Source organism: Cucurbitaria berberidis, assembly GCF_010015615.1.
Source record: "Cucurbitaria berberidis CBS 394.84 unplaced genomic scaffold K460scaffold_2, whole genome shotgun sequence".
Classification (NCBI taxonomy): Eukaryota; Fungi; Ascomycota; class Dothideomycetes; order Pleosporales; family Cucurbitariaceae; genus Cucurbitaria; species Cucurbitaria berberidis.
This window is the reverse complement of record NW_024468936.1, coordinates 3,163,606-3,177,421: the sequence shown is the minus strand read 5'-3', so window position 1 is coordinate 3,177,421 and position 13,816 is coordinate 3,163,606. Positions and strand designations below refer to the sequence as shown.

Below are 13,816 nucleotides of genomic sequence, written 5' to 3'. Positions count from 1 at the left end.
AAACCTTCCGGATCAGCATTCCCCGGGCCATTTTACCTCTTTGGCTCGATGTCAACGTCCAACCGTCCGGCATACTCTTTTTAGCATCCTAATACTGATGTCGTGGCATAAAGGATTAATAACTACGTCTTAAACATCTGTCCTGGCATGATGTATAGTGGGACGAGTAGGTAGAGGGCATTTCCCGAACACACATTCGTCAATCAGTGCTCAATGAGATCTCCATCTCCGTAGGTCCTAATGTGTCTACTTCACTGAGCCGTCAAGCCATCATCACGAGTGGAATACTGATTACCCTTTTACACGATTATCAATAGTAGGACGGACCACATCACGTTTAGCTAGCTCAGCACATGTCGCAGATATGTTAGTAGCCTTTTGACGCGTCCGCTCGTACTCCTGCATGATTAGTGACCAAATATGTTGTTAATGTATATTGAGATCAACTGCAATCAATCTAGGCAGAGAAGAAAAAGGCTCAAAGCTCGCTATAGCCCTTAGTCAATTATAGAGGCGGTGTTGCGATCTGAAGTACTGGAACTTAATCACTGCTACTGAACTAACAGTACTAAACGTCAATATAAGTCAAGAAGCTGTCTAGAGATTCGCTGCATAAAAATAGTGCCCAATTGCCGTCATGAAGTATGCCACCAAACTATGAGCTCCTTGGTATCCCTAACGGAGTATGTATAAGTCAATGGACCATTGCAAAGTTCTTGTGTTAGGATCATGTAAGAGCGGATATTTCCTGATAGTAATGACTCAGTGAAACCGAGTTCCTTCGTATGCCTACATACATCTACATTGTGATTCCAAGTAACAGCCCAAACGCCACGGCTATGCATGAAGAAGCACGAACCCCCAACCTAGTTCCCTTTCAAAAGGCTACCGTTTTCCTCGACCCTGGCCGGCGCCGCCCATGCCTCCCATGCCTCCCATTCCGCCCATCATCTGCATCATCTTGTTCATATCCATACCACCCATCCCACCTAGGGCAGACATATCAGGCATACCTCCTCCGCCACCTGCACCGCCTCCGCCAAGCATCTTCATCATGGCGCCTATGTCCGGCATACCGCCACCAGCACCAGCACCACCCATAGCGTTGGCGCCGCCCATACTCTGCATTCGTTTCTGCATAGCCGCGAGCTGTTGTTGTTTGTTTCCACCGCCCATGGCACCTTGGGCTTTCTGCATATTCGCCATGCCGCCCTTCATCTTCTTTGCCATACCGGCCATCATGCGGTGTTGTGTGAGTATTTCTTCCACCTCGCGAACTGATGTGCCTGAGCCACGGGCTACACGCGTCATACGTGTAGGCTGATCAACAAACATCTTGCCGTCGGATTCGAGTTCCTTCTCCGTCATGCTGTCACAGATGTATATCATCCGCTTGAGTTTGGTGCCGCCCTCTTCGTCGTCCATGCCGCCCATCATGTTGCTTAGTCCAGGTATCATGCCAGCCATCTTTGATAGGGGACCCATCTTCATGATGTTGGAGAGTTGGTCTCGCAGGTCCTTGATGGTGAATATTCCTTGGGTGATGTGCTTCATAGTATCTTTTTGGTCGAGTTTGAGTGATTGGACGTGCTCAACGAGACCCTGGACGTCGCCCATACCGAGCAGTTTTGAGACGAAAGCTTGTGGTGCGAAACGCTCGAGATCTAGCATGTGTTCTCCATTACCAATGAAGACGATAGGCGTATGTGTTGCTGCAACGGCGGAAATAGCACCACCTCCTGCCGCTGCACCGTCGGTCTTTGTGATAACAATGGCTCCGAAGTCTGCTGCCTCCTTGAACGCGCGCGCTTGCGCTTCTGCTGCTTGACCGATGGTTGCATCGAGGACCATGATAGTCTGGTCGGGTTGCACGGCGTTTTGAATTTGCACCATCTCGTCGAAAAGGTCCTTCTCTTGCCTGTGTCGTCCTGACGTGTCCACAATGATGATCTCGAAGCGCTCCTTTTTGAACTTCTCCACACCCTCGCCCGCGACGACAACCGGATCCGTCTGTGTATGACTACCATAGTACGGAATCTTGGCCTTTGTCGCATTCTGCTTCAGCTGATCGAATGCACCAGCACGGAAGGTATCCGCGCACACCAGACACGCCTTGAAGCCTCTGGCTTGATACCATCTGGCCAGCTTGGTACATGTTGTCGTTTTACCCGAACCCTGCAGACCCACGAACATGATGACGTTGGACTTGCCCTTGCGCGGTTTGAAGGGCTCAGCGTGCGGGTCGACGAGCTTAACGAGTTCATCAAAGACCGCTTTCTGGATGAGACGCTTCTTGTTGACGGCAGGTGGGAGGTGCTTGAAGTCGACGGCGCGCTTTATCGATTGGCGCAGGTTCATGACGAGTTTGACGTTGACATCGGCTTCGACGAGTGCATTTGAGATCTCCTTGACCATGGCTTCGAAGGCCTGCGAGTACAGTTAGCCACGGTTGCTGCTGTATGTAAGTGATGCGCACCTTCTCGTCGAGGTTTGGCGACCTCGTGAGGTCTGTGACGGCGGCATTGATGCGCCGTCCGAGGTCTTGGAGCACCATGACGGCGGTTGTATGGAGTATTAGTCGAGATGGCGGATGTTCGTGATGATGCTGCTCGTTGGAGTTCTGTGGGGAAGGGAATTGGCGGCGGGGCTCTTGGCTGTCGGTGAACGCAGCCAGGAACGCCGATCGCGTGGAACTTTTTTTGCGACGGCCGTTCACCTGTTGCACAACCACAAATCTCGAATTATAGCCACAATGGTGAACACGTCGCTCAAACGAAGACGGACCGAGGATCAGCTTCGAGGGAAGCTTCCTAAGAAGGAAAAGAAGAAGGTCAAGAAGCAGAAGCACTACCACAGCTCCAGTGAGGATGAGGGCGGCGCACGAGATGCTCCGGCGAGAGGAAGCAGCGAGGAGCCGGAGGAGCCATTTGAGCCCACGGGCGTAAATGCAACACTGCCGGGAAAGCCAGAGCTATCGAAGCAACAGGCAAGAAAGCAGGCAAAGTTCGCGTTGCAAAAAACAGCGCCCGCAGCCCCTACACATGAAGACTCGTCGGCGAGCGACGACGAGGACATGGATGGAGGTGTAGAACCCCCGAAAAACCAGCCAAAGAAACCAGAGCCAAAGTTCAAGGCAAACATTCCAGTAAAGTCAGCGTTGAAGAAGACTGCGCCCGTAGATCACGAAGCTGCACTACCAAGCGACGACGACGACGATGCTGAAAACGACGCATCGGAGCCCGAAGTTGACGAATTCGACATTAACGACTCGGAGTCCGACGTCTCAGACACCTCCACTGCCGCCGCTCGCAAAGTGAGAAAACGAAACGACCCCGAAGCCTTTGCAACCTCCATCTCCAGAATTCTCAATACCAAACTCACGACAACAAAACGCTCCGAGCCCATTCTCGCCCGCTCAAAAGATGCGCAGACAGCAAACCGCGAACTCGCTGATAGCAAGCTCACCGAGAAGGCACGAAGACAAGTTGTTGCGGAGAGGAAAGCCGCGCAAGACAAAGGGCGCGTGAAGGACGTGCTTGGTCTCAACGATGAGACGGTCAGTACGGCGGTGACGAGTGCCAAGGAGAAAGAATTGCGGCGGACGGCGCAGAAGGGTGTCATCAAGTTGTTCAACGCGGTGAGAGCGGCACAGGTCAAGGGCGAGCAAGCGGAGCGCGATTTAAAGGACGTCAACCTTGTAGGCATAGCAAAGAGGGAAGAGAGGGTCAAGGAGATGAGTAAGCAGGGGTTCTTGGATATGATCACGGGTGGGCAGGCGAAGAAGGAGGCTTCAGTCGAAGCTTGAACTGTAGACAAAGCACTTATGCTAAGCATAGAGAGAGGGTTAATGTTGCATTACCTGGCGTTTTGGCACGCAGATTGCGCAGATAAATTACATGTTCATGATACCATATTATACATGAGTTCCCGACTTCGTGTCGAAATCTCGTTTCGCTGACGCCGGCCCACATGCGAGCGGAGTTGCTCTTATAATACATGGTGTACCGTAGTAGTTACAGTCGTTCCCTAACCAGATGCTGAATATTACAACACAGACAAATGCCACCCAGCATTATTGCTCCGAGATAGCCCACCCTTTCGATACCATCCTGTAGCCTGTTCCATATAGCCCCACCTTCCTTCGGTTGACAATACCCTCCGCAGTATTTGCCCTCACTTGAAATCACTAGCTTGTAAATTCCTCGTCATAGTTGGCAATCGCACGACCAACCCATCCAGCTTCTTGCTCATCTTCACCTGACACCCGAGTCTTGACGTCTCGGTGAGGCCGAAAGCGAGATCCAGCATATCGTTCTCGTCATCATCCGGCTCCTCCATATTCTCGTAATACGTCTCATCATCGATTATAACGTGACATGTTGAGCATGCGCAGGAGCCGCCGCATGCGCCTTCCATCTCGAGGTCGTTTGCTTGTGCGATGTCGAGGAGGTTGTCACCGTCGGATACGGCGAAAGTGTGCGATTCCGAGTCTTTGTCTATAAATGTAATTTTAAGCCTATACATGGTTAGAGATGATCGAGTTGAATGTTGCTGTGGTAGTAGCATACTCTTCTCCGGGCTTCGGCGGGTCGATGTGGCCATGCCGCGATGCCGGACTCGAGGAAAAGTGTCGTCGACTTCGTAAGAAGGATAGTATTGATCTGCTGGGTATTCTCGACTGTTGATGTGATATGGATAATAACCTCCTCTTCGGTTGACTGATCGCTTTACATTGCGACAATGTCCAGTTGCTCGATTGACTCGAAAAAGTTCGGATGGACGTAACTGCGCGTCTTGACTCTGCGGCCCAGCCCGCGGAACATCGCAGTGCACTTCCACATACCCGGGTAGACGCCATGTTGGTATACAACCTGAAGGCAAAACGAGAGGAAGGAGGATTGTGGAGACGCGAATGTTTGCAGTGTCACGAAAAGCACATCGGTAATTCCAACGCCTGTGAGACGTCGAGGAACATTTGGGGGCACGGGCCAGACAGCGCCACTGACGAACCTGGAAGCCGCATCATGTCTGGAAAACGGGTAGGTGCGACCGAACCATAACACGACAAACCTCGTCTATCTTTTTTACGACACGGCCGACGCCATGGCGACCTCACGCGATGCCCCAAATCCCTTACGACCGTACTACATCCCGCCTTCCATCGGCCTACCGCCAGATGTCCCTCACAGCCAGACATCGTCGTCACCTCCGCGGTACAGCTCCGGCAGCACAAAGGCGAGCTTGGGCAGCCAGGCACGCGATATGCTCTCGGATCTGGACTACGATTCCTATTTCCCAAACAATGATCCGACGATAGCAGGGCATGCTAAGAAACTACTTGATCAGGCCTTGTGGAATTATACGAGCGTGCTGCTCGCACAGCCATTTGAGGTGGCCAAGACGATATTGCAGATCCATGAAGCGACTGGGCAGCTGCCAGGGCTAAAGATTAACGGAGAAGATTTCGTGAAAAGGAGTAGACCTGAGAGCTTTGCGAGTGGAAAGTTTGAGGATGTATGTGATACTGGTAGTCGAACGAGTAAAGATGAAGGCTAACAATGGAAGCAGTATCCCTCCGACGAAGAGTCTGATGAGGACGCGCCTGGATACTTTACATCAACTGCACCCCAAATACGCCAGCCCACTGATTATTCACCCTCTGCATCACGATCACGCTCCCCACAAAAACGTCAACGAAATGTCGACAGCCGTTCTCGCTCATCAACACCCACACGCCCGCCACCGCCCACCTTCCGCAAACTCGATCTCAAGCGCCCGGATTCTCTTCTCGAAGTAATAGCCCAGCTGTGGCAGAAGGAGTCGGCATGGGGCGTCTGGAAAGGCACAAATTGCACATTCATCTACAATTTCTTGCTAAAAACGACGGAGAGTTGGTTTCGCAGCGCGATATCCGCCTTACTCAATGTACCGGACCCGGGCCTCATAGGCCATGGAGTAAGCGGCATCGGTGGCTTGGATATCATGGACAGCCCGAGCCCACTTATGTCACTTGGTGTCGCAGTCGCTGCAACAGCAATCGCCGCCACGATCCTTGCACCACTCGATTTGATTCGTACACGCCTTCTTATTACGCCTATATCGTCCCCACCCCGTTCAATATACCCCTGTCTGGCCCTCCTACCCTCGCTTTCCATCTCACCGAGCATTCTGCCCGCCACCTTGCTACACGCCTGCATACCAACGATAATATCCACCTCAACCCCACTTGTTCTCCGCTCTACGCTCAGCATCGACCCCATCCTCACACCGACAACTTACTCCTTCAGCACGTTCCTCTCGTCCACCGCTGAACTCTTCGTCAAGCTTCCATTCGAAACTGTCCTACGCCGTGGTCAAGTCGCCGTGCTCCAAGACCACGAAAACCAACGCCTAAGTTCCGAGTACCGAACTCTGCCCACCCACCAGAAGAGCCCAGTGTACGGCATGGAAGACTCAGATTTGAGCATCAGGAGTTTCAAAACAATTGTTGAGCCTGGTCAGTACAAGGGTGTTTTGGGAACCATGTGGTATGTTGCTAGAGAAGAGGGCGTCACGGTCATCGGGCCGACTGCAAGTAAAGCCGCGTCGGCGAAGTCTATGGGTTTTGCCAGACCGACAAGGACCAAGAAGGGCCAGGGTGTGCACGGGCTGTGGAGAGGTTGGAGAGTCGGTGTTTGGGGGTTGGTCGGGATATGGGGTGCCGCTGCAATGGGTGGAGGGGGCGGTGAGTTTTAGAACACCGAGGGACGAATCAGGCGATGACGATGCTATGTGAATGGTTGTGCTCTCTTCTCTTCTCGTTGACTTATTGATACCACGATACAGGAACTCCTCGCTCAATTGGCGATATACATGGCGTTTGATTTTTTGCAACATCTTATCTCTAGCTGCGCTTGGCCGCTTGCTGTATACATACTACTGTACATGAACGATTTCATTCCTACTATCTGTCAGCGTGCACACCATACGACTCTTACGCAACAATATCCCGCTTCATACACACAGTCTTCTGAACCCATCATATCATATCATCTTCTCCCCATCCTCAACAGCCCCCTCCTTCTCCCTCTCCTTCTGCCTCAAATGCTCCTCATAATCAAACCCTAGCTCCCCAATCTCCTTGACCTGAAACCGATAACACCCAAGTTTCCCAAACGCCATCCTAATAGCAGGGAACTGCTCACGGCACCAAAACTCCCAATCCCCCCAAATAGGCGGTATCTTCCCCTGCCCATCATTCTCCAGCACATCCAGTTTCTCCGCGCTCAACGCCCATCTCGACATTTCGTTGATGTAGTGTGCGTCTTTGGGAAAAGGGAGGAGATGGAAGTTACGCGGATCACTAATTTCTTGCTCTACCGGCTTCTCCCACGCGGACATTTCTGCGACGGACGGGAGGGAAAGGCGCCCTGCGTACACGCGGGCAAGAACAGCGGCCTGGGCTTCTGCGAGGGGAAAGGGGATTACGCGTTGATTCAGGGCGAGGAGCGACAGTGTGGGTCTTGGGGCGTGGAAAAGGTGCTTGTACGTATTGTGTACGTGAGTCCCATCCGTGATCAACTTTGGCTCGACGTCTTCTAGAAACGGGAGGCTGTAGAAATACCCCGTTGCAAAGACAATGGCATCAATGTCGTGCTTTATTGTTCCGTCTTCGAATTGCACGCCCCGACTCGCCGGCAGGAAGCGCGCGATGGGCGAAAGTTCCTGTCGCCGCTTGTCGTTTCCGCCGTGTGACTTGGAGAACATGGAGTCTGAGCGCGTGGACCAGATGAGTGGCTTCTCGCAGTACTGGGCGATTTGATTGCTGATGTCGGCACCGGACGCAGAGTTTCCCACTACGATGACTTGCTTGTCGCGGTATTCTTCTGGTCGGCGGAAGTACTTGGAGTGGATGATGCGGTTGGGGTATTCTTCGTTCCACTCGCGCATGCCGGGAATGTCGGGTACGTAGGGGACTATGAAGTGCCCGTTTGCTACAATGACTGCGTCAAACTCGGACTCTTGAGACTCGGCGCTGCGCACATTCTGTGTGGTGACTTTCCACGCGCCGGTTGGGCTAGAGTCTACCGGTATCACGTTGATGACTTGCGTTTCGTACTGCACGAGATGTTGTACGTCTTTGCCGTAGTCTTCGATGTATTTCAGGACAGTCTCGTGGGTCGGAAAGAGTTGGCTCTCTTTTGGCCAGTCGAGATCCTGGAAGCCCATGAGTCCTCTAGGGATATTGGTTTCCAGCTTTTCGTACATGGGCGATAGGAAGGATGGATCTTCATGAGTGTTATTTGTGCTGGTCTCGCCGCTTGAGACGGGCTCCCAATGGGGCTTTTGATGGCCCAGATGCGGATTGGTCTGTGGTATGCTGAACAGATTCTCGTCCCTTTGGTCGCCTGTATAGTTCCATATTCCTCCTGGTCTACTGCGCTGCTCGAACAGGACGATCTTGTCGAATGCTTTTTCTGCTTGTAAGTACTTGGCAGCTATCACGCCAGAGGGTCCCGCCCCTACTATAGCAATAGTTCTAGCTCTTAAAGATATCATATCGGAGGCCATGCTATGTGAGGTATATGTTCTTCTTGGTGTTGTACAGCTCGCTGATAGCAAAGCAAAAGATGGACGCAATTTGTAACGAATATATAAAGAAGCTAGCAAGAGGGGTAATCGAGGGTAGGGAATAATCAAAAAGATCATACGTTAAAATTGATCACACATGCAAAAAGTAGTTCCGTGATAGGAAAGTTGCTGTGGTGGAGCGATAGTCGGAGCTCATCGGAAGAGCCTCGGAACCAAAGTAAAGCTCCAGTAGCCCCTCGATTCCATCATGCGAACCACCACTCCGACATCAGCACTCTCTTCCTGTACTGTATTGAGGCTACAGATACACAAGAATTGAACAACGCGCTATTGCGCTCAAACACACGCGTTTTCCAATTCACTTGCGAGCCCCGGTCGAGCTATGCTCCAAACACTACGCGTTGCGCGTCTACCACTGGTCCTACGCCAGTTCCGAAGTATGTCAACATATCGCTCGACAATGGCACCATTACGAATAGGTTTCGTGCCTGGTATGTGTTTCAGATGACAGCATTCTGCGCGGTACTGAGTCCCCGCAGAACACTTCTCTACCCCGCTTGAGTTCGCGAAGAAGCACTATGGTCTAGACTCGAGACTCCTACCCTTTCCTTCCGGTACAGGCCACATGGTGACCGCGTTACAATCCGGTGAAATCGATATCGGCGTGGGTCTCACAGAGGGTTGGATAGCAGCGCTAGGGAAGGCACAAGCAACAAAGGAAGATGCTGGATTCCGAGTAGTGGGGACCTACGTGGAGACATCACTATGCTGGGCTATATCGGCAGGCGCCCGAAGGGACGACCTGACTAGTATACAAGATCTGAAGGGCAAGAAGGTCGGTGTATCGCGCATAGGGAGCGGCAGCTACGTCATGAGCTTCGTCCTGGCAGATCAACAAGGATGGCTGGATACATCGTCAGGAAGCCCACCGTTTCCCGTCGAGGCCCTAAACACCTTCGCCAACCTCCGCGACGGTGTCAACGATAGCACGGCAGACTTCTTCATGTGGGAGCATTTTACGTCGAAACGATACTACGACAACGGGGAGATTAAGCGGGTAGGCGAGATCTACACACCCTGGTCCTCGTGGAAAATTGTCGCAGCGAACGACTTGCTGCACCCAACAAACTGGAGCTCAACATCAAACGCGAGCAAACCAGCCCTCAAGCAAGAATTGGACGACGTGTTGCAAAAGATCAATAAAGGTGTCAAGCACTTTGAGGAAAACCACGAAGAGGCGGTACACTACATCAGCACGAAGCTCGACTACTCAGAAGAAGACGCGCGGGAGTGGCTGAAGACTGTTCGCTTCTCGCACGATGTTAGGGGTGTTGACCGTGATGTTGTCAACAAGACCGTTACTATCCTGCAGAAGGCTGGCGTTCTGGGCGACCAAATTGATCAAACGGCAATGATAGGACTCGAACGGAGTGAGGCTATGAAATGGGTGTAAACGGCCCTTTACAGACCCGTCTCAATACTTCAGCACTCGTATCATTGGTTTGTGTTTCGTACCACCGTCTGTGGCGCTTGTCCTGACCGATCAGCGCCAATAAGATAAAGCGTGCACAGTCGCTATTGTAACCACAGCGGGACTGGCCTGCCTGTTTGCTCGACACGCATATTCGCTGTGCGGCAAAAATCTTCGTCTACCAATTCTCTCTTGACCTGATCTGTTCTCGACTCCTACACAGGATACATGGCCAATGCCCAGGTAGAGCTCTACCTGTCAGTCCTCGACCAACCTCATATCCGCGTCTACGGCCGCCATTTCGTCTTCTTCTCTTTCCCTGACCTGAGCTACGCAGATGCCGCCCTCAACGCACTTCGTACAGGCCTGTCCGCAACACTATGCAGATTCCCCTATCTTTCCGGGAAAATCGAGGTTCCAAACCCGTCGACTGGACGTCTTAGCTTGATTTACCCAAATCCCATTCTTTCTGACGCGGAATCATCGCGTATATTCACTGCTTGCTTCGCTGTCGCCGACAGTCCGCAATTCAATTATGGCTTGCTTGCAGAGGAGGGAATGCCACCGACCAGGTTGCCAAGTGAGGTGTTTTGCCCCGCTTTGTTGAAATACCACCCGGGACTAGATGATGGTGATCCATTTGCAGAAAGAATAATCACATTGCAGAAGGGCATTCCTATGCCGGTATTAGCTACGTAAGCTACCTTCATCCCCGGTGGGCTCGTCTTGAGCTTGTGGGTGCACCACTGTATTGCCGATGGGACTGGGATGGCGCAACTATATAAAACCTGGAGCGGGAATGTACGTTCATTGGCACGACAAGGCTGTGGGGATTCTGGCTCGAGCCTTGCGTGTTCAGACACGGAGATTCCCAAGGACGGGAAGAAGCTGAGATGGCAAAAGGACAGCGCTCACGACCATCTTTCATCGGAACGTCGCGCCGTTGATGCTCTGGCAAACCTTTCACGTCCTGTTTCCCCTGTGAAGACTCTTCAGCTTCAGACTCCACAACTCAGGCAAACTTCCTACAAAGTCGTCACAAAAATGTTTCGCATCAGTTCCTCCGTCACCTCCGACCTCCGTTCGGCTCTATCATCCTTCACGAGCTCTCGCATATCCCGCTTCATAGCTCTCGCAACACTTCTTTGGGAACAGATTATCTTTGCTCGATGCGCCATGCTCATATCTCAGGGCTATCCTCGCACCACTCTTGCTGTTGTTGTTGATCTGCGCAAGCATTGTGGCGCCCCCTTCACAGCCCCAGACTGCCTGGGTAATTTCGTCCTATCTGCCAAGCCTACATGGCCCCTTCCTATTGTCAGTTCCTTTCGCTTTCCACGAATTGTAAATGCACAACACCTCGCCCCTTTCGCACAATGCATTTCGCACTCTCTGCAATCTATTGACAGAGCTTGGGTGACGAATCGCTTGGCCTATATTGCCTCCTCCGCCCCACCCCTTATCGATACTCACGAGCTCACTTTTTCCAATGGCCCGGATCTTTATATCACGAGCTGGGAACACATGGGCGCGGATTGCGAGTGGGACATTCCTGGGACAGGCAGTGCGAAACCGACTGCCCTTAGACGAGCGGCTTGGGTGAGCGAGGGGGGTATTGTGGTCCTGCCACGGCAGCAAGACGGGGACGCACCGTATGAGGTGCTTGTTTCGCTCGCCGAGGAAGATATGATGAGGTTGCAAAAGGGGATGCAGGACGGAGGGTGGTTGACGGATGAGAGCAGTAAGGCATTCAAGGCTAGGTTGTGATTGTTGGATTGCATGTTCTTGATATCAATGGTTATACTGTTGTCTCACAAAAGATGGGGCGTCGTTGCAAGGGGAGATCGTTGACGATACTGACGACTTCTTCTATACATCTAATGATGAAAATATCATGTTTTCCTTGGAATTGGCAACATACATTGCCCATTAATCTACCACACTTCGATTTGCGATCCGAGAAATGACGTATGTGGAGCTAGAATGTGGTCTGCAACATCCAAGGAAGTGGGGTAAACCTTCCCAAAGCCGCAAGCCCTTCACCTGTACCTGCAGCGGTGTGACTAAAATGACGATCATATAGGTACCCCACTGGTACCTTCTTGCCTCTTTTCCGTATAAAATAAATAGCAACCCCAGGTCAAGATGGCGCGACTAACATCAGCGCGGAACAGTGGCAGCCAATATCCAAAATGGCAGACGAAAGACAGCCATTGCTCAGACATAGCACAGAAGAGGCGCGCTTGACTGCGTCGCAGGTACCGGCTCATGAGGTTACGACAAGTGCGCAGGAGTACCCTGACTACCCGATTGATCATGGGCGTGTTGCTTGGATGCAAGTTTTGGGTGGATTTATCTTGTTTGCAAACAGCTGGTAAGTATTTTAAAGCATCTATAATTGTTTCAACAAAAGTTTAATGTGTGATAGGGGACTACCGAACGCGTTTGGAGTATTTCAAACGTATTATGTCGACACTCTAATGCCGGACCAAGATGCGTCCTCCATTGCATGGATCGGTTCCATCCAGCTCTTCTTCACCACGATTGGCTGCCTACCCGCAGGAGTGCTTCTCGATCGAGGATACCTCAAGAGTATTATCGCTGTCGGCACTGTTCTAGAAGTGGCCGGATTAGTCCTCACTTCGCTCTCTAAGGGCTTCTGGCCAATCCTGTTCGCTCAAGGAGTATGTATGGGAGTCGGCAGCGGTCTCATGGCGCTCATACCCGTCGCAGTTCTTGCTATGTTCTTCGAGAAGAAGAGGATGTTAGCTACTGGACTGGCTTCCACAGGCGCTAGTGTCGCTGGAATCATATACACGCTCTCGATGCGCTCCCTCTTCATCAGTGTCGGCTTCTCGTGGGCTGTACGCATCTTCGCGCTCATCGTCTTAGCGACCAATGCCATTGCCTTTACAGTCATGAAACTCCAGTTTCAGTATGGATCCAAGGGCTCGAAGTTCAGCCTACATCACTTCAAGGACCTGCCTTACTCGGTGTTTGTCGTTGCTTTCACTCTTTTTGTTGCATCGTCGTTTGTGCCGTTCTTCTTTATCCAGGAGTACGCGCTGCAGTTGGGCGTTTCAAAGGACATGGCGTTCAATCTGCTTAGCATCATGAATGCCGCGAATATCTTCGGGCGCTTTGTTCCGAACTACATTGCGGACAGGTAAGGCACCCTAAATGTGCTGAAAGAACAGGAGCTAATGGGACCAGATATGGCGGCGTTAATACCCTCCTCCCCCTTAGCATAGCTTGCATCATCACTCTCTGTCTCCTTCCGCTCGCACAAACCGTCTCCTCCCTCATCGCCATCAGCATCGTGTATGGTTTTCTCTCTGGGGGAGTCATCATCATTCCTGGACCTACCATCACCGATCTTTCCCCCTCTAAGGCCGAGATGGGCGTTCGACTGGGGCTTGCCTACCTTGTCGCTAGCTTCGGTGGCCTTCTTGGCAATCCACTGATGGGAGCGATTAAGGGTGATGGAAAGAATGCTGTAAGTAATTTCAGCGGCCTATGGTTCTGTGCAGCGGCGGTTATGGGGGCGGGTGTTTTTGCACTGATTGCAACACGGTGGCTGAAGTTGGGTTCTCCTCTCGCCGTGGGCAGGGTTTAGGTCGTGTCAGTTTTATTAGAGTACACGGGAGTTTTCTCTAATCCTGTACCGGCTAGACATTCCACTATTGAAGACAAGTTCTTGATATGTCTCCTTACTGACTGGGTCAATGTTGGAAGCCAAACTAGTAGAACAGTAGTCAAAAGTATTAGTAGAAA

General features: G+C 51.8%; 9 protein-coding genes across 9 annotated transcripts; 6 read left to right on the top strand and 3 right to left on the bottom strand.

Moving 5' to 3' along the window:
- Positions 1–599: 599 nt before the first annotated feature.
- On the bottom strand, positions 600–2,597 carry K460DRAFT_414730 (signal recognition particle 54 kda protein-like protein). Its single transcript, XM_040937698.1, has 2 exons — positions 2,477–2,597; positions 600–2,427 (listed from the first exon to the last, which is right to left on the bottom strand). Exons 1-2 carry the CDS (start codon positions 2,552–2,554, stop codon positions 886–888), a joined length of 1,620 nt encoding a protein of 539 aa, XP_040790682.1. The 5' UTR covers positions 2,555–2,597; the 3' UTR covers positions 600–885.
- A 155-nt stretch (positions 2,598–2,752) lies between these two features.
- K460DRAFT_277123 (Rrp15p-domain-containing protein) lies at positions 2,753–3,805 on the top strand (the record flags this gene model as incomplete). Its single annotated transcript, XM_040928163.1, has 1 exon — positions 2,753–3,805. The coding sequence occupies one exon, from the start codon at positions 2,753–2,755 to the stop codon at positions 3,803–3,805; it is 1,053 nt and encodes a 350-aa protein (XP_040790681.1).
- Positions 3,806–4,179: 374 nt separating this feature from the next.
- On the bottom strand, positions 4,180–4,651 carry K460DRAFT_251879 (ferredoxin; the record flags this gene model as incomplete). Its single annotated transcript, XM_040927392.1, has 2 exons — positions 4,180–4,516; positions 4,569–4,651. Coding segments are annotated over 2 exons (420 nt in total), but the record flags the coding sequence as incomplete, so codon positions are not given.
- A 452-nt stretch (positions 4,652–5,103) lies between these two features.
- Positions 5,104–6,735, top strand: K460DRAFT_275358 (mitochondrial carrier; the record flags this gene model as incomplete). Its single annotated transcript, XM_040928037.1, has 2 exons — positions 5,104–5,514; positions 5,569–6,735. The coding sequence occupies 2 exons, from the start codon at positions 5,104–5,106 to the stop codon at positions 6,733–6,735; spliced, it is 1,578 nt and encodes a 525-aa protein (XP_040790679.1).
- Positions 6,736–7,023: 288 nt separating this feature from the next.
- Positions 7,024–8,538, bottom strand: K460DRAFT_280398 (FAD/NAD(P)-binding domain-containing protein; the record flags this gene model as incomplete). The annotated part of the gene is made up of 1 exon (XM_040928399.1): positions 7,024–8,538. One exon carries the CDS (start codon positions 8,536–8,538, stop codon positions 7,024–7,026), a length of 1,515 nt encoding a protein of 504 aa, XP_040790678.1.
- A 415-nt stretch (positions 8,539–8,953) lies between these two features.
- K460DRAFT_375035 (periplasmic binding protein-like II) lies at positions 8,954–10,024 on the top strand (the record flags this gene model as incomplete). Its single annotated transcript, XM_040934728.1, has 2 exons — positions 8,954–9,062; positions 9,111–10,024. The coding sequence occupies 2 exons, from the start codon at positions 8,954–8,956 to the stop codon at positions 10,022–10,024; spliced, it is 1,023 nt and encodes a 340-aa protein (XP_040790677.1).
- A 246-nt stretch (positions 10,025–10,270) lies between these two features.
- On the top strand, positions 10,271–10,741 carry K460DRAFT_403412 (uncharacterized protein; the record flags this gene model as incomplete). The annotated part of the gene is made up of 1 exon (XM_040936623.1): positions 10,271–10,741. One exon carries the CDS (start codon positions 10,271–10,273, stop codon positions 10,739–10,741), a length of 471 nt encoding a protein of 156 aa, XP_040790676.1.
- Positions 10,742–11,086: 345 nt separating this feature from the next.
- On the top strand, positions 11,087–11,809 carry K460DRAFT_276289 (uncharacterized protein; the record flags this gene model as incomplete). The annotated part of the gene is made up of 1 exon (XM_040928101.1): positions 11,087–11,809. One exon carries the CDS (start codon positions 11,087–11,089, stop codon positions 11,807–11,809), a length of 723 nt encoding a protein of 240 aa, XP_040790675.1.
- A 413-nt stretch (positions 11,810–12,222) lies between these two features.
- Positions 12,223–13,799, top strand: K460DRAFT_384316 (MFS general substrate transporter). The gene is made up of 3 exons (XM_040935492.1): positions 12,223–12,416; positions 12,471–13,208; positions 13,256–13,799. The coding sequence occupies exons 1-3, from the start codon at positions 12,235–12,237 to the stop codon at positions 13,656–13,658; spliced, it is 1,323 nt and encodes a 440-aa protein (XP_040790674.1). The 5' UTR covers positions 12,223–12,234; the 3' UTR covers positions 13,659–13,799.
- The last annotated feature ends 17 nt before the right edge of the window (positions 13,800–13,816 follow it).

Coding starts and splice junctions, on each gene's coding strand:
- K460DRAFT_414730 (XM_040937698.1), bottom strand. CDS start 2,554: ATGGTGCTCCAAGACCTCGGACGGCGCATCAATGCCGCCGTCACAGAC. Junction 2,428..2,476: donor CGCCAAACCTCGACGAGAAG/GTGCGCATCACT, acceptor CTGTACTCGCAG/GCCTTCGAAGCCATGGTCAA.
- K460DRAFT_384316 (XM_040935492.1), top strand. CDS start 12,235: ATGGCAGACGAAAGACAGCCATTGCTCAGACATAGCACAGAAGAGGCG. Junction 12,417..12,470: donor ATCTTGTTTGCAAACAGCTG/GTAAGTATTTTA, acceptor AATGTGTGATAG/GGGACTACCGAACGCGTTTG. Junction 13,209..13,255: donor CCGAACTACATTGCGGACAG/GTAAGGCACCCT, acceptor TAATGGGACCAG/ATATGGCGGCGTTAATACCC.